Source organism: Perca fluviatilis, chromosome 8 (genome assembly GCF_010015445.1).
Source record: "Perca fluviatilis chromosome 8, GENO_Pfluv_1.0, whole genome shotgun sequence".
Lineage (NCBI taxonomy): Eukaryota > Metazoa > Chordata > Actinopteri > Perciformes > Percidae > Perca > Perca fluviatilis.
The window spans coordinates 34,729,774-34,756,085 of record NC_053119.1 but is presented as its reverse complement, the minus strand read 5'-3'; the positions used below and the strand labels follow the sequence as shown (position 1 = coordinate 34,756,085).

The 26,312-nt window shown below is 39.5% G+C and overlaps 1 protein-coding gene across 2 annotated transcripts; it reads left to right on the top strand.

Moving 5' to 3' along the window:
* Positions 1-7,110: 7,110 nt before the first annotated feature.
* Positions 7,111-26,004, top strand: LOC120563671 (cytochrome P450 2F2-like). Of its 2 annotated transcripts, XM_039808018.1 has the most exons (12): positions 7,111-7,315; positions 7,931-8,093; positions 8,594-8,746; positions 10,327-10,487; positions 21,951-22,019; positions 22,109-22,213; positions 22,833-22,971; positions 23,462-23,547; positions 23,900-24,001; positions 24,616-24,757; positions 24,885-25,076; positions 25,126-26,004. In XM_039808018.1, exons 1-11 carry the CDS (start codon positions 7,154-7,156, stop codon positions 25,070-25,072), a joined length of 1,470 nt encoding a protein of 489 aa, XP_039663952.1. In that variant the 5' UTR covers positions 7,111-7,153; the 3' UTR covers positions 25,073-25,076; positions 25,126-26,004. The 2 variants fall into 2 exon arrangements, with proteins under 2 accessions (XP_039663952.1, XP_039663951.1); XM_039808017.1 differs by having other exon boundaries at positions 24,885-26,004.
* Positions 26,005-26,312: the final 308 nt, after the last annotated feature.

Genomic DNA, 26,312 nt, shown 5'->3' with positions numbered 1-26,312 from the left:
GAGGACCTTAGGTAAGTTGGGGTACCCTGTACATTTTTGCACGTAGTTGATCATTGTATAGATACACCAGGCTTAGTGGTTGTTGCCGCTTGTGTAACGTTCTCTTAATCTTTTTGTAGAGAAGCAGGCTAGGTATTTGGTTTGATTTGTTTTGATCGTAGAGCTAGTGGTGAGCTAGGCCCTGTTTTGTTATATTGATTTCATTTGTTTGGCACAACCTCCAGGTCCCATCCTCCACCCTCCTGTTGTGAGATATTTCCATGTTTGGAATAAAAACCAAATGTTTCACTTTTACACTGACTGTGTCACATTTTATTGATTGTCGTGTCACGGTCTCTGAATCCATCAGAGGTGTCGTAACAGTGTCCCAAAAAGATAACGCCATTCAATTCTGTCAAACGCCTTTTCGGCATCTAATGACAAAAAGGCATGATCCATGGCAAATTGTTTTTCATAAAAAATATATTCAATAATCGGTGGGAATTGTGAAAAGCTTGGCAGCCAAGAACAAATCCATTTTGGTTGTTCGAAATTAAGTTAGGAATATGTGGTTCAATCCTCCGAGCCAGAGCTTTACATAGTATTTTGGTGTCACATGACATCAAGGATATAGGCCTGTATGAGCCCATATCTGTCGGGGCTTTACCTGGTTTTAACAGAAGTGAAATGGCTGGCAATCTTAAGGATGGGGATAGAATACCCTTCTCATAGGACTCATTATACATTTCAAGTAGATGAGGTAATAATTTATCTGAAAATCTCTTGTAAAGCTCAATAGGCAGGCCATCAGGGCCAGGGGCTTTGCCTGTATTCATACGGGTGAGTGCCTCCTGAAGTTCTTGAATGCTCAGTTTTCCATCTAAATCATTTTTTGTCTCCTCTGACAAGGTTGGGAATTGAAGTTGGTCCAGAAACTGATCCTGTTTATCCATATTATCTGGATATTGGGATTTATATACATTTTCATAATATTCTGCAAAAGCATCATTTATACATTTGGGATCCACTAAATTCTCTCCATTGTCAAGTACAATTGAGTTAATAGCCCTACTTGTATTTTTGTAAGCCTCCAAGCCAGGAGTTTTCCTGCCTTCTCACCCTGATCATAATATGACTGTTTCAACCACATTAAACTAGTTGCTATTTTATTGGTAGTGAGTTCATTATATTCAGATTTTAATATGAGAATCTTTTTATATTTTTGTCATCACAGTAATATAGTCCTGCAGTTCCTTTATTTGCTTGTCAATGTCTTTCAATTTATTTAGATGTATTTTTGATTTATGCCGAATGTAGCTCATTATTTCCCCGCTTACATAGGCTTTAAATGCTTCCCATTTTATTGATGCTCCTGTCTGTATTAAAATTAAAATCTTCCATTATTTTTTCTTCAAGAAATTTCTCAAATTCTGCAGACTTCAGCCATTTAGCTTGAAACCGAAATGGAAGTGGAGATGAATAATAATTGGGAAACTTAATTGATAAGATAATTGGGGCGTGGTCAGAGAATAGTATAGTCTCATACCAGCAATTCTGAATCATAGATACCAGACCAGAGGAAACCAAAAAGAAATCTATCCGAGAGTACGTTTTGTAGGTAGCAGAAAAACATGAATACTCAATCTTGCTCAGATAAAGTTGTCTCCAAATCTCCACTAAATTAAGATTGTTCATAAACTTTCCAATCGTCTTCCTGGCTTGTTGGTGGGAAGTGTCGGAGTTATTTGAACGATCTACTGCAGGATGCATCACACAATTAAAATCTCCTCCGATGATGCACTGGCTCCTATAAGATGACATAGTTAAAAAGAAATGTTGGTAAAAGGCAGGATCATCCCCATTTGGGGCGTATAAACATACCAAGTTGACTAATGTAGAGATTATAGTTCCACTAAGTATAATAAATCTCCCAGATGGATCCAAATATTTATCTATTAGATCAAATGGAACTGATTTATGAATCAATATTATGACCCCTCTTGCATGAGAATACCTGACCAGGCCACCTAGATCTAATCTTATTCACATCTTCATCTACCAAGTGTGTCTCTTGTAAGAAACATACTGTACTCTTCATTTGTTTAATTCTGCCCAGCATCTGTTTAAGCGTGACAATTTTGTTCAGACCTCTTACATTCCAACTAGACACATTTATAACTGAGGTATCAAACATAAATTCTTCTTAATCTCAATTTCAGGCCATGTAAAGTCATTAAGCACAGAAAAATATGGAGTGAGCCCCTTAACACAAAACCCCACACATTTCCCAAACGAAATGTGATGCTAAACCCTTTAAGATTAGGAACTTGGGTTATATAAACCGTTTCATCCACATAGTGGGTAACGTGTAAATCTGCACACATAACATAGCCACACGTGGGCTAGCTGTAGTAGAAATGTTTGGACCAAAATAAAACTTGACGCACATAAACGTGCACCCAGTGCGTTAATACAAAAATTAAAAAAGACATACCTTAAGACAATCATGCCAGTAACGTATTTTAACAATAAGGCAACTTACTAAATTATCCGTTGAATTTTGTCCATTTACATGGCCATTACTCGTCAGTGGCTCCATGCAGGAGAAGAGAAAGAAGCAGTGAGCACAAAGCTTAGTTTAAGTCTCGGAGTCGCCACAAGTCTGCGAGCTTATTTCCTGAACGTATTCTTCAGCCTCAGCAACCGATTTAAAAATCCTGCGTTTGTCATTGTGCGTGATGATCAGATGGGATGGATGCAGCATACCATTCCGAATATTCAGTACACGAAGCTGGGTTTTCACACCGTTAAAGCGCTGCTGCAGTTTGCGTGTCTCCGCGGAGAGGTCAGGGAAAAAAGCAACTTGTTGATTCTCATAGCGTACCTCTGTCATCTTCCTGGCGGTTCTCAGGGTTGTTTCCCGGTCCCGGTAGTTCAGAAACTTCATTATTACCACCCGTGGCGATGTAGATTTAGGCTTAAAAGGCCCGATCCTGTGTGCTCTCTCTATGATGGGGGGCACGGTGAAACCTTCACCCAGTGTATCTTGGAGCCACTTCTCCAGAAAACCACACATATCTGAGCCCTCCGATTTTTCGGGGAGCCCAACCAGTCTCAAGTTGGAGCGTCTGCTCCTGTCTTCTTGCTCTGTAATTCTGTCGCAAAGAGTCTCCACCGTTTTCTCCAGTATTTTAACTTTGACTTGAAGAGAGGTTACATCATCTTCTGTTTGCGAGATTCGCTCCTCCGTCTCATTGATTCTTTGAGAGTGTAACTGTATATCCCCTTTTTATATCGTTAATTGCTTTCAGCATGTTGGTAGATTGTTTAGCCATTTCCCCTTTCGACGACAGAATTTCCTTGAGAAGGTCACTGTTTGTCGGATTCGGCGCCACCGGCGTCTCCGGTGTTTCGGGTGCCTCTGGAGTCTCCGATGCCTCCCGTGTATTGGCTTCATTGGAAATATCCAGCGGTATTTTGCTAGCATTAGCCATGTCCACATTAGCCCCTTTGCCTTGTGAAGCCGTTTTTACCGTTGTTGGCCAGTTTTTGCGTTTTTGGGTGGCATATTGTCCAGTAGAAGCACATGGGTCAAGAACAAGTAGAATTATGTTTATTGGTCCAAGTTAAGGATAGTTTCAAAGGATTTAACAGCGAGCCTCACGCACATGAAGCCTCTCACTAAGATGCCATAACCGGAAGTTTATGCAGAATAGTTTTAATCTGAATCAATTTTCAAAGTTATCTCACCCAATACAGGGTAAGTATTAGTTTCTTTTTCTTTAACACAAATGCAATGACAGTGTGAGTGATGACAAAATAGCCTTCAAATGCCTGTGAAAACAAACCTTTGATTGTGAACACTTTTCCCTGACATGAAGCTTCCCCTGTTAGTTCCCCAAACGCTAACCATAAATCTGGCAATGTCACATTCTCAATGCCTTGATCACCTCTGACTCTAATGCACAAACAAAACACAATGTAATGTAAAGTGACTATCATAATACCTTTTGTAGCAATGTGTAAAAACTGTTCAAATTGCAAAACGTTTACCTTGAGGGAATGCCATGCCGCTCAGTAGCCTTCTTGAAGGCAGAAAATGCGGGGGATGCCAGGTTGTTGGTGGTGGCACTCAGGCACATCACCTGTGTTATGAAATCTCAAGAAATAGTCATTTTAAATAAACAAGTGTCACTAGCTAGTTCACATTATGGTGTGCTGTGCTTTTCATGACAAGTTATGGACAGGGGGCTCCTCAAGTTTTAAGTCTAGTCCGATGCATTACCAGAATTGAAATTTAAACAATGTAAATGCTATCAAACCAAATAATAACTAACATTCCTGGAGTACCCATCCACTGCACCATGCTGTACAATGTTGTACCTAGGCGAACTATTTATAATCACTAACCTGATTAATTTGTAGTTTGTGTCCACATGCCTCAGCGAAAGGGGTCCTCTGACAGAATAGGTCCTGTGTATGATGCAGCCTAACCCACCAAGTCTTGAGAGGATGCCCACAGAGTCACGGTGTAATGATGCAGCCACTCTCCTCCACTGGACATTGATCCCAATAGATCGTAGCTTCTCCTTGACCATGCAGTAGCCTGCAGTTGGCATTTCTTCTTTGATCTGTCGCACAACATTGTCCTTGTCCAGGTTGTCATCATTTATGAGACTGTATCTTATAGCTGAAAGGTAAAATTCCTTCAACCTCCTAAATAGGGTTCTCCTCGACACACCTAGCATCTTTGAGATGCAGGGCACAGGCAGGTCCAATTCCAGGAACTCCTCAATGCTGTCCCTGTCGACATCAAGCATGGGATGCCCCATCCCTCCAGGTACTGTGTTTGCTGTAATATGTACATTAGTAAACTCCAGGCACCCCTTTACTGCTTTAAAAAAAACTCATCCAGGGCCTGCAGTATCTCTGCAGGTACATTGAAATGACGTGACAATGCATTGCAGAGATATAGCTCTTGTCTACATGTAAATTCAAAATAATCAAGGTCTATGGGCTGTCTGGCGAGTCCCATTTCAAATTTGGAAAGCAGCCTCAACAAGACCTGCCTTCTGAGAGTGCCCTGTTGAGACAGAGAAACCTAAATTAGAAAAACTCACGTTTAATCAGCTTAATAAGCTGCATATGCTAAAATTTTCAGTGAAGTATTTTCATAGGTTTTCAAATAACAAAGTATGTATGGTATAAGTATGTACAAAGGTTCGAGTCAAAGTCGAGTGACTCAATGTATAATGCCCATAATACATTGAAAGTAATTTATATTAAACTTACCCCACAATTGTCCTGAGGCTGCTGCCCAAAGTCATTAACGTTACCACCATCCATTGCTGCTACAATTCTGTCTGGAATAGGATAAAAAAATATATACAGTAACTACAAGCTGTAAGCCTAACGTTTGCAGTGTTTATGTTATTCTATTAACATTAACGTTAGCAGCCAGACATAGAGAGCTAACTTAACGTTAGCATAACTAACACAACTTTAGTTGTAACAAAGAATTTCTAATAAGGGAAGAAGTTTCACTCTCTTGACACTTCTGGCTTCTGAACTGGTTGCAGTTCCACTCTTGTTCCATATAGGGGGCGCTCAGAGGCGAGTGCAGAATGAATGGGACTCTATGGAGCTATACCCCTCAAAATCCCCTTTTCTCAGGATATAATTTTTTGTCAAGTAATTTGAATGTTGCATTCGAAAGGGGAGGCAAAGAAAATACACACTGCTGGGTGTTAGATGTTTTTAAAGTGGCTTTTTTGTTCTAAAAAGCCTTTTAAAATGTCAATGACGTCATACACATCGTACGGCCAAGATACTGGTTTACGGCAAGCTCTGAGTCACTTCCGTTTTTCTCTCGAGGCATCGACAACACAGCTGACAGGTAAGGCTCTCCCTGTCAATACATATGCTAGAAAGAGGTTTGCTAATGTTTTAAAGACCACGCCAAAATATTCACTCTGACATTCTGGCTCCGCTTCAGATGCCATCAAGTGGGATCTCTGGTCGTAATCAGTCCTTCACTGACCAATCAGCATTCATTAGCAGAATGCTAGCGTGTTATGGGCAACAACGACTCAACCTGTAAGAAATCGAAAGGACATTAGTACTCGTTCATTCAACTTTCGACCTATAATCCATGTTGAACTTGCAAAAACAACAATCAAATCTGAGATTTCTCAATGACAATCAGGCGATCTAGTTCCATAGAGTCCCATTCATTTTGCACTTGCGTGCGATCACCCCCAGTGGAACTCTGGTGGAACTGCAACCTAATTCGGTACAATGGGGCTGAATAGGGAGTGGAAAGGCTTTCCGTTAACTGGCTTTGGTTGTAAGGCCGACTGCCAGCTGAATAACATTACTTAATACAAGTGACGTTAGTTAATTAACTATGCTAAGACTGTTTCATAAAGTACAATAGGCATAGACAATTCACATTAGCCTAAAAATGCTGCAGCTAAAAACTTTATAACATAACGTTAACTGCAAGACAAAGGGAGCTAACGGTAACGTGAATGGTAGTTATTCAAACACTAACGTTAATTTTAACTAACGTTATTGACTGCCAACTAACATTAACATAACAATACACGTTAACATGCTAAAAACATAAAATTGTTGTCACCTGCACTAACATATCTCCTAAATATACACTTTGACACAAATTGACACAAGGTAGTGTTTTTTCCGCAGATATGACCAGCTTTAGCTTTAGCCAACAGCGACTTACCTCATAAACCGTCCTCCTCTTGTCTTCGTCAAGGCCTCTTTTTCTCTGGCTTTCTATGGTCAAGACCAAGGTCCATCCTTCCTTTTTCCTCGCTCCCTGCTGTGTCTGCATGTGTGAATTAATATTATTTGCTTGTGAAGATGTTTCACTGAGCTCTCGACATTTGGCACTAATATAACGCCAGGGTAAAGTGAAATTCCTGTCATCTTCAACACTGTAACAGACTATGGCTATAAAGTTGGGCTTTATAGCCACTAATTCTTTGATGTCTGCCTGATGTTACTATTCACCTTTGCTTATTTACTTTTCTCCCCTGTATTAATATTGGGGAGCAAAGTCCACAACTAGAAGGGGCAGGACTAAGAGCTGAGATACACTTTGAAAGCAAGTCAATTAGCTTGCCTCTTCAGTTCAGACCAGTCCATCAACATGTTTGCCTCAATCTTCCTGATATTGCTCTTCTTTCTCTTCCTCGTCCTTCTACTCAAATCCCGGAGGCCCAAGAACTTTCCCCCAGGACCCCCAATTCTGCCGATACTAGGGAACATTTTGCACCTGAGCCTAGAGAACCCCCTGAAGGACTTTGAGAGGGTAAGAAAAAACATTGAAATTAATAGTTTGCTCTTCCAGTGCCTGAAATTGTTATGGCATTGATGTAATTACTACTAAACTATAGTAGCTACCTAAAATGTGTCTACAATGGTGCAATACTTACACTTGTGGCCACTGTGTTTTCCTAATAGTAATAGTTTCAACATTTGCTGGACCACACTGCACTTCTAGACTATGAATGAAACCTATTGGCTGCTGTAAGTGTAAAATAAAAAACAAGTATGAAAGCCACTTAAATCTTTGCACAATACAGTATGCTTCTAAGTGTAAAGGTTACTCACAACAGGTTGTCTGTACAGAGTTGACTGCTTGTGCACTTGGACTATAGCTGGTGGTACAGTGGTACAGGTATGGGGTCATTATTGTAGCAAAATTATTGCAAATTTGTGTGGGGAGAGTTGTGCAACTGTATCTCAATTCATGTGTTCTCATTTGCTGGCTTTTAAATTGCATTTTCAGATGATAAAAAACGTAGTGGGCAAATATGTTTTTTGTGTGTTTTAGTAAATTGCCCTTTCAAAGAGTAATATCCATCTGAAGTTATATGATATATATGCATTTTTAACACTGACATGTTATCTTGTTCTTTCCCAGCTGAAGAAGTCTTATGGAAATGTCTACAGTCTGTTCCTTGGTACCAGACCAGCTGTAATCATCAATGGGATGAAGGCCATGAAGGAGGCTATGGTGACCAAGGGCACTGATTTTGCTGGACGACCCCAAGACATGTTTGTTAATGACGCTGCCCAAAGGAAAGGTAGAACAGACATGATATGTCCTAGGTCAGAGAATGTTTTATTAATCTTAACTAATTAAAAAAAACGTATAGTGCATACTGTATGTCAGAAATATCTCTTTCTATGCGTGTACTGTATGTAGGGATGAGTCAAGTACCATGATTCCTATATATCTTGCTACAACATCTGGTTGTGCAGTTTAAGTTTTTATTGCCATCATATCACACTAAATGAAATCCTGGGAAATGGTGAAAGGGAGAAACAGAAATTACAGGTCACATGTTGCCTAGTGTGTCTTTGTAGAAGTCTTCTCTTCACTACTCTATTAGCCAATTATATTTCAGGGGGGTCTGGTGCCACCTCATGCCCTCCTTCTAGCCCCGCCCCTGATGTAAGGTGTCTTGAGTATCAAGAAAGGCACCCATAAATAAAATGTATTATTATTATTATTACTAGTATAATTAACGACATGCAACCATGATTATACTGTATACTCATTGTGTCATTACACCTGTTGTAGGAGTGGTTTTGGCAGATTATGGCTCTAGTTGGAGGGACCATCGTCGCTTTGCTCTGGCGACCTTGAGGAACTTTGGTCTGGGGAAACATTCCATGGAGGAGAGGATTCGGACAGAGATACAATACACTATTGATACACTGGAAAAGAGTATTGGTATGTGATCTGAGGGTCCGCACAATCCTAATATGGATGGGAGGGTTTTCTGAGCAGCACAAATACTCTTATCATTGATAATATTACAAGGTGGATTTTGCTTATGAATTTTCATTAATGTGAATTAATTTTGCATTGTGCTATGTTTAAAGGGGTGGTTCACAGTTTTGAACATAGGACCTCATTTCCAAGTTCGCCAGTGTGTTATTTATTTTTTCAACACTTTTCATCCAGTCCTTCCAGTTGCAGAGTTCGCTGGTGCTAGGCTAGCGTAAGTCAGCAGTATCTGCTAGCCTGCCACTAAAAACAGTCTTACCCCCTCCACAGTACACCCGGGGGAAATAAATTATAACGGCAGACTATCGATGTAAATGTCTGTTGATAGAATAATGTTAAAAATAAAACTACCCTTGCATCGCATTGCAATAGTTATACTTTGTTCCCTGTAGTTGGTAGCACAGGCTACGGCAGCGGCGGAGTGATATTACCTAGGCTACTCAGAAAGCCGGTTTCCCTGACAATCACACAAGTTTATTTACCTGCCGCTGCAATTTGCATGTAAACTGTCCGAGCTTACTTGACTTTTCTGTCAGCAATTACATAAAGTTAGCGGTTAGCCCAGCCAGGTATCTACCAAGAGTGTAGCTATACCGTCAGCTAACGTTGTCACTCTTCACAATGCATTGAACTGTAACATTATCTCCACTAACGTTGTCAGTCTCAATCTATCATTAGCAGTTAGGCTAACGTAATGAAAGGGGCTAGAGTAGCCTACCAAAAAGTTATTACCTGGTCATCAATAGCTGTTGGTGCATCTGGAAAGACAGATGGAACCACATTCGTTGTCAGTAACTTGTGGTCCTTTAGATTGCAAGGTTTTTCAAAGTTGTCTGTTTTAAAATGATCACTACACATTTGCCACTTGAGTAGAGTCTCCGCCTTGATGTCCAAGCCAGCACCAAGAAGCCACAGTTGGTTCCTTTCTGGATCTCCCAATGGAAATTTGTGGAAACTTAGTGGTGCCCATTGTTTGGTTTATTTTTACAATTTGTAAATGCACACTGAATCACCATGTTGCCTAGTCCTTAGTTTCCAATCTAATGCTTCAATACCACTGCACTAGGCTACTACTAGGTGTCCCGACTAGACTGCGATTCTATGTTTACTTTTTCGGCGCAGTACCACTAACCGGAGCAAAGTAAAATTCCACCGCTGCTGAGAAAGTAGTCCCTCAAAATGTAATGCGATCATTGAGATGCAAGGGTAGTTTTATTTCTAACATTATTCTATCAACACAGACATTTACATCGATAGTCTGGCGTTATAATTTATTTGACTTGGGTGTACTGTGAAGTGGGTAAGACAGTTTTTAGTGGCAGGCTAGCAGATACTGTTGACTTGCAACTAGAAGGACTGGATGAAAAGTGTTGAAAACTGTCTCCACTGTTAAATAACACACTGGCTAACTTGGAAATGCCAAGTTATGTCCTATGTCCAAAATTCTGAACCACCCCTTTAATGTTATTTTGTGTTCTTGCACAATGCTGTGTCATAATTTATGTCAACATCGTCTTTTACAGGCAATACCTTGAATCCTCAAGTTATATTTCATAGAGCGGCCTCCAACATCATCTGCCAGGTTCTGTTTGGTACACGCTACGAGTATGATGATGAGTTCATCAAAGTGATTGTTCAATGCTTTACTGAGATGACCAAGATAATCAATGGACCATGGACTGTGGTGAGTGAAAGCATGTTTCTGCCTTCAAACCTGGCTCAGAAATATTAACAAGTATAATGTTCAAATTCCCCAAAAGATTGCACTCTTTTACAGCTAAACCTGCACAAATAACACAAAAAGACACGGTGTAATTCCCAAAGCACCTGCAAAGTTTAACATGCACCCTAGGTAATTTGCATACATTTGGCGCAAAATTAGCCCCTTTCTATGCAAATGAGCCTCATCGCAAAAACAGTTCAACTCATAAAGATTAGCACTAATACCCACACACAGTTAGAGGGAAATTATTGGCGTCTTCAGAGAGTTAGTGGTAATGAAGCTCATTAATTAGGTGTGTCCTCCGCTTCAAATCATGGCATCTTTTTTTTAAGTCTGATGGTTTGTTTTGGAAACACTAACAGCACTGACAGACTGGAATATTCAAATCCCAAATACGCTTTCTCTCTGGCACGTTTAAATACCTTGGCTGAATCGTACCCATGATATAGGCTTACGCAATGTGCAAATAAAAAAAATCTGAGTCTGTATACAGCACCCAGAGTCCTCTTCTTCTTTCAGGTGGGCCCTTTCATTGTTAAAAATTTCACATCCAAACTGTATTAGCAAGTTATTGCTGAGTTGAAAAGAGCAGTCACAGGGAGCCAGAGATGGGAAGTAACGAAGTACAAATACTTCGTTACTGTACTTAAGTAGATTTTTCGGATATTTCTACTTTACTTTACTATTTTTTTTTGTGGCGACTTTTTACTTTTACTCCTTACATTTTAACACGAATATCGGTACTTTCTACTCCTTACATTTTAAAAATTGGCTCGTTACTTTAGTTTTGTACATAGCAGAATGTCGGAGAATAGCTCGGACAGGCGCCTCGACACCGCGGGCGGGCGCGCGCGCCTACACAGAAAAAAGTGAGAAAAAGAAAGAGAGACTGCTGTCCGGAGGATAATCAGTTGAGATGGTGTGTGTACGTCCTTGAGAACTGTAAGTCGTATAACTTATGTTGTCAGTTCATTTAAGCCTGTTGTTGTATTGGTCTATAGTTCCTGCACAGTTAAAGTAGGTTAGCTAGTGATTTAGTTGTTTGTGTTCTTCACCTGTTAGCTAGGTTTCACGTTGCTTGTAAAGCATCAAAAGAGAGAAGTTGTCTCTGTCCGTGTTTTACAGACACACCTGGGGGGGGGGGCGAAGTTTGAAACCAGCATCAGCTTTAAATACGGTCCTAATCTAGTCCTCACTAACAAGTTTCAAATAATTTCACTGGAGTTACCGTTATTATTTTTCACGTGATCAATACCGAATTCAATCTAATTGGATGGGAATATACTGGCGGTAACGTTAGCACTAGTAGTATGGACGGCGACATAGGTAAAAATGAAGAAAACAGAGATCCCAGAGATTAGGCAGACAAGCAGCAAGACATTCCCAATCATCCCTGGCCTTATCTGAGAGAGATGTTTGAGATAGGCTAGGAGGCGTCAAGTATGACTCCTGGCCAATGTGCTGTGTAACTCTAAAAGTATGGGGAACTTCTTAATTAATCTATGTTTAGTAATTCATATTGTATCCTTTATTTTTCTTTCTATATTTGAGCACACACACATACATGTAGATTCCTTTAAATGTTAAGGGGACGATTAAAAAAGAGAAACTGGATCTGTGAATTCTCACAGAATCACAATTGAATTCATATCTTGCTACTCAGTCAGAATCTTATTAAGCTGGAGTCCCAGTCTCTGTCACAATAATCATATATGTGATGTTTGGCAGACATCCATTTAAAATGTAGACAATGGCATATAAAGAGCCTGTTTTTATGTCCACTGAAGTTTCTCATCTTGCACTCTAGTAACGTGTGTGGTCCAGGTAGCTTTGCATAAAAAGTGGTTGTCATTGCAAGGCTACTTTTACTTTTATACTTTAAGTACATTTCAAAGCCTGTACTTTGTTACTTTTACTTAAGTAAAGAAGTTAAATCAGTACTTCTACTTTTACCAGAGTATTTTTTAACACAAGTATCTGTACTTCTACTTAAGTACGGGAAGTGAGTACTTTTGCCATCTCTGCAGGGAGCTATAAAACGGTTTCATAGCACATTAAAGAGGAGCAGCAGCCATGGGCAGTATAAGAAAAAAAAGTGTTTTTTGAACATTAAAGCATGTAAACATGTTCTAGTAGAATCACAATATACAAGTATGTATCTGAAAACAGTATACAATAGGTCTACTTTAAAAGCTGGCCAGACAGGCTTTCGCAAAACACAACATTAGATAAATGTCTCACTCAAGTTGAAAGATTTGAGTGTGCATTACATCCTGCACTGCCCTACTATTCAGCATGAATACGATGTCAGAATAAACTTTGCATCTGAATCCTAACTGTGGATTGTCCATCCATCCATCTGTTCATTCATACTCTGTGAATGCAGCAGGTATTTAGGCTTGAGGAAAGAGAGAATGAGAAGTCGCCTACCCCAAAATTAATTTACTTGCACATACATATATACTTCACTTGCACATGCATATATACTGGTACTAAAGTCTTGCATATACATACATACTTCACTTGCACTTTCATATATACTTCACTTGCACATACAGTGCCTTGCGAAAGTATTCGGCCCCCTTGAACGTTTCGACCTTTTGCCACATTTCAGGCCTCAAACATAAAGATATAAAACTGTAATTTTTTGTGAAGAATCAACAACAAGTGGGTCCCAATTATGAAGAGGAACGAAATTCATTGGCTATTTCAAACTTTTTTAACAAATAAAAAACTGAAAAAGTGGGCGTGCAAAATTATTCAGCCCCTTTACTTTCAGTGCAGCAAACTCTCTCCAGAAGTTCAGTGAGGATCTCTGAATGATCCAATGTTGACCTAAATGACTAATGATGATAAATAGAATCCAGCTGTGTGTAATCAAGTCTCCGTATAAATGCACCTGCTCTGTGATAGTCTCAGAGGTCCGTGTAAAGCGCAGAGAGCATCATGAAGAACAAGGAACACACCAGGCAGGTCCGAGATACTGTTGTGGAGAAGATTAAAGCCGGATGTGGATACAAAAAGATTTCCCAAGCTTTAAACATCCCAAGGAGCACTGTGCAAGCGATAATATTGAAATGGAAGGAGTATCAGACCACTACAAATCTACGAAGACCCGGCCGTCCTCTAAACTTTCAGCTCATACAATGAGAAGACTGATCAGAGATGCAGCCAAGAGGCCCATGATCACTCTGGATGAACTGCAGAGATCTACAGCTGAGGTGGGAGACTCTGTCCATAGGACAACAATCAGTCGTATACTGCACAAATCTGGCCTTTATGGAAGAGTGGCAAGAAGAAAGCCATTTCTTAAAGATATCCATAAAAAGTGTCGTTTAAAGTTTGCCAAAAGCCACCTGGGAGACACACCAAACATGTGGAAGAAGGTGCTGTGGTCAGATGAAACCAAAATCGAACTTTTGGCAACAATGCAAAACGTTATGTTTGGCGGAAAAGCAACACAGCTCATCACCCTGAACACACCATCCCCACTGTCAAACATGGTGGTGGCAGCATCATGGTTTGGGCCTGCTTTTCTTCAGCAGGGACAGGGAAGATGGTTAAAATTGATGGGAAGATGGATGGAGCCAAATACAGGACCATTCTGGAAGAAAACCTGATGGAGTCTCCAAAAGACCTGAGACTGGGACGGAGATTTGTCTTCCAACAAGACAATGATCCAAAACATAAAGCAAAATCTACAATGGAATGGTTCACAAATAAACATATCCAGGTGTTAGAATGGCCAAGTCAAAGTCCAGACCTGAATCCAATCGAGAATCTGTGGAAAGAACTGAAAACTGCTGTTCACAAACGCTCTCCATCCAACCTCACTGAGCTCGAGCTGTTTTGCAAGGAGGAATGGGCAAAAATGTCGTGTTCTCGATGTGCAAAACTGATAGAGACATACCCCTAGCGACTTACAGCTGTAATCGCAGCAAAAGGTGGCGCTACAAAGTATTAACTTAAGGGGGCTGAATAATTTTGCACGCCCAATATTTCAGTTTTTTATTTGTTTAAAAGGTTTGAAATATCCAATAAATTTCGTTCCACTTCATGATTGTGTCCCACTTGTTGTTGATTCTTCACAAAAAATTACAGTTTTATATCTTTATGTTTGAGGCCTGAAATGTGGCAAAAGGTCGAAAAGTTCAAGGGGGCCAAATACTTTCGCAAGGCACTGTACATAAATACTTCACTTTCGCATACATATATACCTCACCTGCATACCTAGGCGCCGATACGAAAATAATAAGCACCCACGTGTGCCAGACTGCCAGTTCATTTTTACATTCATTTAAAATTAAACATTGCAGTTGGTGCTAAATGGAGCATCTGTCATAGTGTGATTGGTTATGTCGGTGGCATTGATTCTTAATTTCCCAGGAAGGTGATCGCGGTTACGTGGCGCTGTCCTGAGTTGAAAGATAGCTTACTTACCGGCTTTATTATGGCGCGTGTGTTCGTGTCAGGAAGAGTCACAAATATTTTTATAATTTTATAGCAAGGTTTGTCACAATAAATAGAAAATATGTTGAAAGACCGATGGCATAGGTCTCACAGTGAGCAATGTTTTAGAAAATAATACAGAAATTTAATTAATTTTCACAAAACTAAAATGGATCACAGTTTAGTTAATGATAAATGACTTTGATAAAGTGAGTAACTTAAGAAAGGTATAATCCATTTTCAGTTTATATTCAATTATTTTCATGTCACACCATATGACGATTTTACGGACTAATACAACAAATTGTCACATAAATTCTACACTTATACTGTCTGTGCTTGTGTTGTGTCCGCAGAAGCGCAAACCTCTTGTGCGCTAGTAATAATCCTCCGTGCGGAAACACAGTGAGCCGTACAACCTTAATTACATTGATTTAACCAAGCTTCAAGGCAAAGAATTTTGCTTTGAGCATTTTTTGTAATCGAATTATTCGAGTTATTCGAGGAATCGTTTCAGCCCTAGTTATGGCAGATCCAGAGTGGCTCTGGTCAGATCCAATAGTTTTAAACTTCAACAGAGTAGCGCCTTCAAGGAAGTTAACACTTGTCAATGGAGAGAGGCCAGACTCTCTGTACAAATTAAATGTACGAGAGTCTGGTAGGACCAGGCTACATGCATGCATAACAATGTGTGAGTTTGTATGTATATGTGCATGAGTATGAACATACAGTATGTGAGTTCAAGTGAAGAATATACGTATGCGCAATTGAAGTACCCATGTACAGTATGTGCAAGTGAAGTATGTGCAAGTGAAGAATGCATGCAGAAACAGCATCATGACAGGGAAGAAGCCGAGGAGGAGGCGAGTGACCATGACAGGGCCATGGGAGCGATTGAGGAAAAGATGGAAGAGAGAGTAGATGACGACGTGGTAAGGAGTGGGCAAATTAACAGGGACTCTCAGGAAGGGAGGGAAGCTGTGTGTGTGTGTGTGTGTGTGTGTGTTTATGTGTGTGTGTGTGTGTGTGTGTGTGTGTGTGTGTGTGTGCGCGCGCGTGCATGTGCATGTGTGTCACGTCATAACGATAACAAGCAGTTTGGCTGTAACATTAAAGTTAGTGGCTGTCAGGTAACCTAAGTACTTAACCTTACATTGAAAATGCTAGCGGAGCCTGTTGGGTAGCTGAAAAGTCTGTGTGATCTATAAAATCAGTGTTGATACAAGCATCAGTGTTCCTTGAATGGCTTAAGTAGCTTCTCTTGTATTGGTGCTCTTTTCCAGGGCATATACTACTCTCAGCTTTATTGTAGATTTTGGGAAGGGTTATAGTTATGGTTATAGTATTTAGCAGACACTTATGTCCAAAGTGACAAAATATGAATCTTACAATAGTTAAAATTAACAGTACTGTTTTTAAAGTTGCTAAGACAATATTAAGCAAAATAGTAATGATAACAACAATGGCAATACAATATCAAATATCAATAATAAAAAATAATAAAATACCATAAATATACAAATCATAAATCTTTTAAGTGTAAGATCAACAGATAAGTCTTGAGACCCCTCTTGAAGGATCCAAGACGATCACGCACAAAACGCTGAACACTAGGCATATGGGATTAGTTTTGTGACTTTAATTCCAAGCAAAACTTCTCAAGTATCAAACAAAAAACACGAACTCAAGCAAAAAAATTGTCACCTCAAAGGTAAAACTTAAAACTTGCAAATAAAACATTTGTGTAGTTGTAAACTATTGGTCTTTTATTTGTTTGATATTATGTCCTTTTGTTTACAGTTCCCTCTGCTTCTTTCTCAATGATCAGTCTTTTGCTCTCTCCATCACGTTTGCAGTCATGCTCCCAGCTTTCTCCTTTGCGCTCCCTGAGTTTTTGCTTGCGATTCTGACACAAACATCTCGCGTGGGCGGGTCTTACAGGGGTGCGTCCCCATTGGCTAATGAGTGTTAAGGAGAAAGTTTGAGTGACAGCTCAGCCTCAGTGCAGGTAAACTAACGTTAGAGACTCAGAGTCTGGTCTGAAGGACACACAAGCCACTCCACAGGGGATTCCTACAAGATTAATAAAGTAAGTATTATTAATATATATATTATCTGTGATCTACGTTGCAAGCATGGTTACTAGACATTTGTTGTTTTGTTGTATTAAGTTACTAGCTAGCTAGCTAGCAAAGCTTTTTTAAGTTAGCATTTAACGTTAGCTATACTGCAAACATTATCTAAAAGCCACCGGCTACCTTACTGAGCTAATAATTTACCATGGGAATCATGTATTCTTCATGAGGCCTTACTCAATGGAGCTGTATTAATTATCGTCTTCTCTCTGTAGAGACCTGCAGGACCCGAGCAGAGCTACGATGCTCTCCCAGGTAACCTAAAGGTTAGTAACGTAGCTATATTATGGTCTATTAGGAAAAATTATTATCCAGCTAACTACTAATTGTTGTGGTTGCTATTGGCCTGATAATACACAATGCTAGGGTATTGGTTAAGTTGTACAATGTAGAAGCTGTGAATGTAATATATATAGGGTTCGACACATACATTAGATAATGTTCCATCTGTACACACTGTTCTTTCTTTGCACTACCTTAAGATGGCGGATAACGGGCCATTTTTTGTATTTTTAAGCTGTAAATGTCAACAATATTTAGAATTAATGCATAGTGTTACTACTGTCCAAACTATGTACTTTAACTAACACACCAGGCCCTTGACAAATACTTTGCTTAGTGATCCTTATGGTTTGATGTGATGTGCATGTGTCCTGGTGGCTGGCCATATCTTACTTTACAGATGTAGTCAACGTGGAGGTAGGAATCTAGAAAGTGTGATCAATAATATTCCAGAAATAAGTGTTCCAGTAGTGTTCAGAAAGCTAGAAAAATGTTTCTAGAGTGCAGGCTTTATTACAATTATTTATTATTGAGCTAATTTCAAACACTTTTTTATCATCCAATAAGGTACTTCAAGCTTTACAATAAGAAGTCAAGGAAGTGAAGGACTACAGCCACATCCCAGCCCTTCAGAGAACTGTCCTGCAGAAAAGGCTGTCGTCCAGACTGGAGCGGTGGGCCATCAGTGAGCCCAGGAGACCAGATGATCCCAGGCGTCCAGGAGTTGTGTGATATTCCTGCACCACCCTCAGAAGTGTTGTTGCAGACACAAGTCAGCAGAGAAATACAGCTTGCCTTAGGTGAAACTGAATATGTGAAATATATACATAACCCAATTACTCAGTATGTTTGTGTATTGTTGGTGATGAAAAACTGACCCTGACCTGTGATGTACTGCAAATAATGACTGACACTGAGTTCCAGCTTCTTCTACCACCGGAGCCCCAGCTAAATATGTTCAAATATCCATTATGTATGTGAAGTTTTATATTGGACTAAAAATAAAGCATTATAATAGTCTCAACCTTATTTCCTGTTTTATATAATGAACCAAACAGACAAGGGTGAATGTAAATTTTTTTTTTATATATTATGTGCATTTTAAAATATAATTACAGTAAGACAATATAAACACAAATTAAATTACAGGACAGTATACTGTAGTAGGATATATATTGACATACAATGGACTAAGAAACTACAAGTACACCAATGAAAACTTAAGAAAAAGGTTATTGTAAGTGTTAATTGAGTATCTGAGCAAAATATGATCAATACATACACTATTGGTCTATACCCTGGCTGTTTGAAGCCTTCGCACACAGTGTTTCCTCCACAGAGAGACTAAAGGCTCCTCTCCCTCTGCTGCTCCACGTCCTCCTGGTTGGTCTGCCTGCTGCCTGATGTGAGCTGTGATAGAAAATTATAACAAAATTTCTTACACAAATCAAATGGTAACAAAGTTCTTACTGATAACTGAGGCTTCCAAGGTTGTGTGATTTACAATTAAAATAACTTGCTTTTAAGTAGCCATTAGCAAATGTGTAGGCTTTAAAAACACTATGAACATTTTCCTTATGCTGACCTGCTTGCAAATGCAACAGAAGACATGTAATTAGAGTTAGAATAGCCAGTCTTTGTCATAACTAGGAAAGTACAGATGAGCACAAAACTATAAAGATGAACCAGTTAAGCAGTGCTAACACTGCATTTGTACTGTACAGTATGTGTCAACCTCTAGATATAATACATTACATTCACAGCTTCTACATTGTACAACTTAACCAATACCCTAGCATTGTGTATTATCAGGCCAATAGCAACCACAACAATTAGTAGTTAGCTGGATAATAATTTTTCCTAATAGACCATAATATAGCTACGTTACTAACCTTTAGGTTACCTGGGAGAGCATCGTAGCTCTGCTCGGGTCCTGCAGGTCTCTATAGAGAGAAGACGATAATTAATACAGCTCCATTGAGTAAGGCCCTCACAAAGAATACATGAGTCCCATGGTAAATTATTAGCTCAATGTAAGGTAGCCGTTGGTTTTTATTTTTTAATAATTTTTTAGTTGTTTTTTTCTTATTTTTTTTTACTAACAAATTAATTTTTTTTTTTTCTTTTTTTTTCCTTCAAAAAAACAAAAAAAAAAAAAAAAAACACTTTATTTAATTAAAAATAAATTAATAATATTTATTTTTTTAAATTAATTATTTTTTTTTTTTTTTTTAGGGATTTGGTTGTGGTGTTTTTTGCCCCCCCCTCCCCCTCACTTGTTTTTGTTTTACCTGCACTGAGGCTGAGCTGTCACTCAAACTTTCCCCTTAACTCTCATTAGCCAATGGGGACGCACCCCTGTAAGACCCGCCCACGCGAGATATTTGTGTCAGAATCGCAAGCAAAAACTCAGGGAGCGCAAAGGAGAAAGCTGGGAGCATGACTGCAAACGTGATGGAGAGAGCAAAAGACTGATCATTGAGAAAGAAGCAGAGGGAACTGTAAACAAAAGGACATAATATCAAACAAATAAAAGACCAATAGTTTACAACTACACAAATGTTTTATTTGCAAGTTTTAACTTTTACCTTTGAGGTGACAGTTTTTTTGCTTGAGTTCGTGTTTTTTGTTTGATACTTGAGACGTTTTGCTTGGAATTAAAGTCACAAAACTAATCCCATATAGGCAACTCATATAATAGAATGCACGCATATTTTAAGAGGACCGTCTGCAGGGAATGTGTCTGACCAATCACGGTGGGTGTGGGCCGCCTGGGCCCAAAATCCCAGGGCCAATTTTTTGTCCCAGTCCAGCCATGTATACGCAAGTGAAGTATATATGTATGTGCACGCAAAGTATATATTTATGAGAAAGTGAAGTATCCATGTATGTGCAAGTGAAGTACACCCACCTAAAGGATATTAGGAACACCTGTAAGATTTCTTGGTAATGCAATTATCTAATCAGCCAATCACATGGCAGCTGCTTCAATGCATTTAGGGGTCGTCCAGGTCTAGACAATCTCCTGAACTCCAAACTGAATGTGAATGGGAAAAGAAAAGTGATCTAAGAAACTTTGAGCGTGGCATGGTTGTTGGTGCCAGACGGGCTGGTTTGAGTATTTCACAATCTCCTCAGTTACTAGGATTTTCACGCACAACCATTTCTAGGGTTTAGAAAGAATGAAAAAAAAAAGGAAAAACATCCAGTATGCGGCAGTCCTGTGGGTGAAAATGCCTTGTTGATGCTAGAGGTCAGAGGAGAATGGGCCGACTGATTCCAGCTGATAGAAGATCAACTTTGACTCAAATAACCACTCGTTGCAACCAAGGTATGCAGCAAAGCATTTGTGAAGCCACAACACGCACAACCTTGAGGCGGATGGGCTACGCCAGCAGAAGACTCCACCGGGTACCACTCATCTCCACTAAAAATAGGAAAATGAGGCTACAATTTGCACGAGCTCACCAAAATTGGATAGTTGAAGACTGTAAAAATGTTGCCTGGTCTGATGAGTCTCGATTTCTGTTGAGACATTCAGATGGTAGAGTCAGAATTTGGCGTAAACAGAATAAGAACATGGATCCGTCATGCCTTGTTACAACTGAGCAGACTGGTGGTGGTGTAATGGTGTGGGGAATGTTTTTTCTTGCCACACTTTAGGCCCCTTAGTACCAATTGGGTATCATTTAAATGCCACAGCCTACCTGAGCATTGTTTCTGACCATGTCCATCCCTTTATGACCACCATGTACCCATCCTCTGATGGATACTTCCAGCAGGATAATGCACCATGTCAGAAAGCTCGAATCATTTCAAATTGGTTTCTTGAACATGACAATGACTTCCCCCCACAGTCACCAGATCTCAACCCAATAGAACATCTTTGGGATGTGGTGGAATGGGAGCTTCGTGCCCTGGATGTGCATCCCACAAATCCATCCATCAACTGCAAGATGCTATCCTATCAATATGGGCCAACATTTCTAAAGAATGCTTCCAGCACCTTGTTGAATCAATGACACAAAGAATGAAGGCAGTTCTGAAGACGAAAGGGGGTCAAACACAATATTAGTAGGGTGTTCCTAATAAACCTTTGTGTATATATGTATGTGCAAGTGTAATATATATGTATGCACAACTGAAGTATGCATGTATGCGTGCTAGTGGTTAGTACCAGGATATATGTATGTGGAAGTGAAGTATATATGTATGTGCAAGTGTTTAGTAACAGTATATATGGATGTGCAAGTGAAGTATTCAACTCTGGCCTAGGTGGCTTGAGCTTCTCATAATGTTTGTTACGAAAGTTAAGTAAATAGGCTTCATTTGGCCAGTCTCAGCTCCATCCACGCTCCACCTCTTTCCCCATTTTTGGATTAGATGGGAGTTAGGCACTGCCAAAACAATGATGGTCACAGCCACCAGGACCCACACACTTTGAGCTTCATCTTGGCTCTTTAGAAACCTATGGCTGATGTCACAGAGACTAGCATTAATATTGTATTTAGGCTACAGTTTGGATTGAAATAAACAAATGATTTATCTTCTTTTACAGCTGTATGACTCTTTTCCCATTATTCGTGGCCTGCCGCTGCCCTTCACTAAGGTCTTTAAGAATATTGAGGTATGTTAAAAATAATAAAAAATATACTGGGTTGAGAATTAAACATGGCATTTATTTAAATTATGAATGTTGACTTGAATTCTTTTCAGACTTGTCAGAATCTTGTGATTGGTTTGATGAACGAGCACAAGAAGACAAGAGTCCATGGAGAGCCCCGAGACTTTGTTGACTGCTATCTGGATGAACTTAATAAGGTCTGTGTGTTTGTAGGCTCACTTTGCCAGACCCTCCTCAAAAGCGCGCTGAAGGAGAGTCTTGCAACTCCAGATAGCATTCGGGGATAGGAGGAAAACCTGTTGGTTTAATGGCATTTCTTTAAACCAATCGGAATCGTCATGGGCGGTGCTAAACTCTGCACAGAGCCACTGCAAAATAGTCGTGCGAGAGAAAACTCAGATTGGACCAGATTGGATAGTCTAGCTAGATGTCTCAGTTTACCATGCAGAGATCTGAGGAGCAGTCAACAATCGTCCTCATAAATCCACCGAATTTAAAATTCCAACACGAAGAAAGCAGAAGGAAACGGAAAATGCATATATCGGGCAGAATTTCCTGCAGCACCAGAGCAATCCCGGAAGTGGAATGCGAGGATATAGACTAGTGTGTTTGTGTGTGTGTGTGTGTTTGTGTGTGTGTGTGTGTGTGTGTGTATGTGCCGTGTCAAAAGATATCAGCTTATAACCAAATGTATGCGTGTTCTGCATGTATCTTCTGTGTAGTTTTCATGCCCCACAGTAGGGTTTTGTGTGCATCAGTAATTGTAATAATTGCATTTAATGTCTGTTTGTATTAAAACAACCATTCTCTTTTTAGAGAGGCGATGATGGTTCTTCCTTCTCAGAAGAACAACTGATTATGTACGCTCTAGATCTTCACATAGCTGGGACAGACACTACCTCCAACACCCTGCTTACTGGTTTCCTCTACCTTATGACCTACCCACACATACAAGGTATGCAAGCACATGTAAATTGCTTTTCTGCCACCGGATTCCATGATTAAGACTCTAAACTATGCCATCTGGGCCCAGAAAGAGTATTTTGGTAAGTATAGTTTGCGTGCCAGTGAAGTAATATGAAGAGATCAATACCATTGCAATGGCAATTCCAAAAATGATGATTTACCACCTGTAAGGCTCAGTCTCTCAAAGCCACACTTCCACTCCAAAGGAATATTCTTTTTTTAGTCTTTGGTGGTGCTAAGTCACGGATGCAGAGATGGTGCAACAGTGTACATCCTGTGACTCAGAGTAGTGTCTGTATATATCTTAGTATTTCCCGGAGTAAATTTTCTTAGTTTGTGATATTCATTGTTGAATTGATGATGGGGTAATTTAATGGCTATATTTTAATTGAGGGTAAGGTAACAGTGCTATAGAAGTGTGCCAATTTATATTAGTTAAATTATATTTCTAATTATTATCTCTCTGCTGTATCTGTCAGAGCGTTGTCAGCAGGAGATCGACGAGGTGTTGGAAGGGAAGGATCAGGCCAGTTTTGATGACAGACACAACATGCCTTACATGCAGGTACATAGATTTCATTTTTTATTTCACAATTTTATTGTTATTGTACGTGTTCACATGGGTCTGAGTGTAATTGTTAGAACTTAACACAAACTCTGCTAACAATAAATCTGGTGAGATAATCTGTTTAGGTTGGGGTCCTTGGGGTAGATAAATTATAATCTCTGCTTTTGAACCACATTTATCATGACCTTTATTGCCCGGTTGTTAGCACATTGCTGGCAGATTCTCATATTGCAAGTTTATTGGTCTACTGTTTTGTGGCTGAGTTTCTGAGAGCCTGCATTGTTTTTCTTCTGCCCCATAAAGTCACAAAAAGCATAAGAACATGTTGTTTAAATCTCTCTTCATCCAGGCTTTGATCCATGAAGTGCAGAGGATAGCCAACACTGTTCCACTCAGTGTCCCTCACTGTACGACTAAAGACACAGAGCTCATGGGATATTCCATTCCCAGGGTAAGAACCAATGGTATAGTGAACACTATAGTGAAGTGTTGTGGAAAGAAACCTCACTGTACTGTATCAGCACGGTACCTTATTGTGGAGGCAAGGTATGGTAACCTCTGTAGGGAACAAAGTTAAACATGACTTTTCTGCAAATTTCTCATTTGATTTGAGTTACTGTTAGAAAAAGGTTTAGTGTCTTTCAATGTTGGTTACAGATTTTCTAGTTAGGATCAATGGAAGTACATTACCAAGATACGCTCATCCCCTACTGCTATCTGTGTGTCCAAATCCCTTCGCTACAGGAAACAACAAGAACAACCTCTGAGCTAGCAAGCTAACGTTACATGTTCAAAATGGCTGGTTTTGACAAAATTTTAAAGCAGGCCTGCTTGATTCTTTTAGGGAATGACTGTGAAGGGAAAGAAGAAAGAATATGTTTATGGCATTTACTATCTTACTGTGATGTTTCGGCAACGATTGGCGGGGTTTGCTTTGGACAAAAGTACATGCAGTGATTAAAGCAAATCATGTTTAGACATGTATCCAGCTAATTTAAATAGCTCACATACTGTGTTGTATGAACGTTTTCTGTCCTTTGCTCTTTTGCTTCATTTTCTCCTCAGGGCACACTGATCATCCCTAACCTGACCTCAGTGCTGAATGAGGAGGGACAATGGAAATTCCCCAATGAATTCAACCCTGAAAACTTCCTCAATGACCAGGAAGAGTTTGTTAAACCAGAGGCCTTCATGCCGTTCTCTGCAGGTATAAAGAACATTAAAAAAAAAATAAAAAAAACACTGCTAAGGAACTCGTATCACAGCTGCAGTGGCATGCACAGGGTTTAATCAAACTATTGTGGATGACTTTGAGGTCTTTTTTTATGTCCCAGGTCCTCGTATGTGTCTTGGAGAGGGTCTGGCTCGTATGGAGCTCTTCCTCATCATGGTGACCCTGCTGAGGAAGTTTAAGTTCATCTGGCCTGAGGATGCAGGAGAGCCAGACTACACTCCAGTCTATGGGGTCACACTGACTCCCAAACCTTATCGCATGATGATCCAACTCAGGGCAACACAGTGAGCCTCACAGCCTCACAAATGCCAGTCTGTGTCTGCAGACAGCCTGTCTGCAGACACAGACTGGCATTTGCTCTTTCCTATGTTGTCAGCTGCCCTATTCACAGTAGTCACTATCTAAATGCTAGCTATGACATCTAACAACCCACATAGTCAATTATACCAGTCGTCATATCTACATTATATCTGTTTAGGTTACAGGCTACAATGAGCTTTTAATGTACTGTGTGTTCCATTAAGTAAATATAGACTTACTTTTGAATTGAGACTGTCCTCACAGGAAGAACGACCGCATCAGTCGTTTACAAGTGACAAAGCCCTCTATTGACTGTAGAAATTATTATAGGAGCAAAGGAGGCAGTCAGGTGATGTTTTAGTGTGACAAAGTCTGCATAGCAGAGGTCCGGGTTGGTGAGGTATAGAATGGGTCAAAGAAACATCAACAAAGATCCTCTAATCTTAGTGAAATTTTAACCCAAACCATAATGCTTCACTAGACCAAGTTGTTTTAGTGCCTACATCTAATCAAACCTTAACCATAGAATTGTAACATCATAAAACAGATTTATTTTCCAACAGTGATTTGTAACGTTTAAAGGAACAGACAAATGATGTTGTCATGCCGATGGGAGCGTCAAATCAGAAAACACTTTAATGAGTAGTTTTAATAGGGCTTGGACAAGCAAAGTTTTTTGTTGTTTATTTTGGAGAACTTTTTGATTCCATGACATGCTTTGATATGTATACTTACCACTTAGCCTACCTAGAGTATGTATTCAAATAGCATGCTTTGATATGTAATTGATTTATATGGGATTGATATGATAAAGGCCATTCTGGCCAATTCGTCGTCTTTTTAGTCTGATGTGCAAAATGTATTGCAATAGCATTTTAATGACATGCATTTATGATTTCCAAAAATAAATAGCAATATTAACCAAATCGTCTCAGTCTCCTCATTGTGTCTCTGTTTTGGTTGATAGACTGTACATTACACAACCAAAAGGCAAGAAGTAAAATATAATACAAAAATACAGTAAAATTGCATTATGGAGTGACTGTGACAGTGGTCTAACTGAAGCATGAAAGAGTTGGTAATGTTCTTAAAAATGACCATGAAATCCCACCTCTCTGTTACAGTGGTAATGAAAATACTCTCTCAGCCCAAAACTAAAAGTGGTATAAAAAAACTCTTTTACTATAAATGGCAAAATGATTCATTAAAGACGCTGATATATGATGTT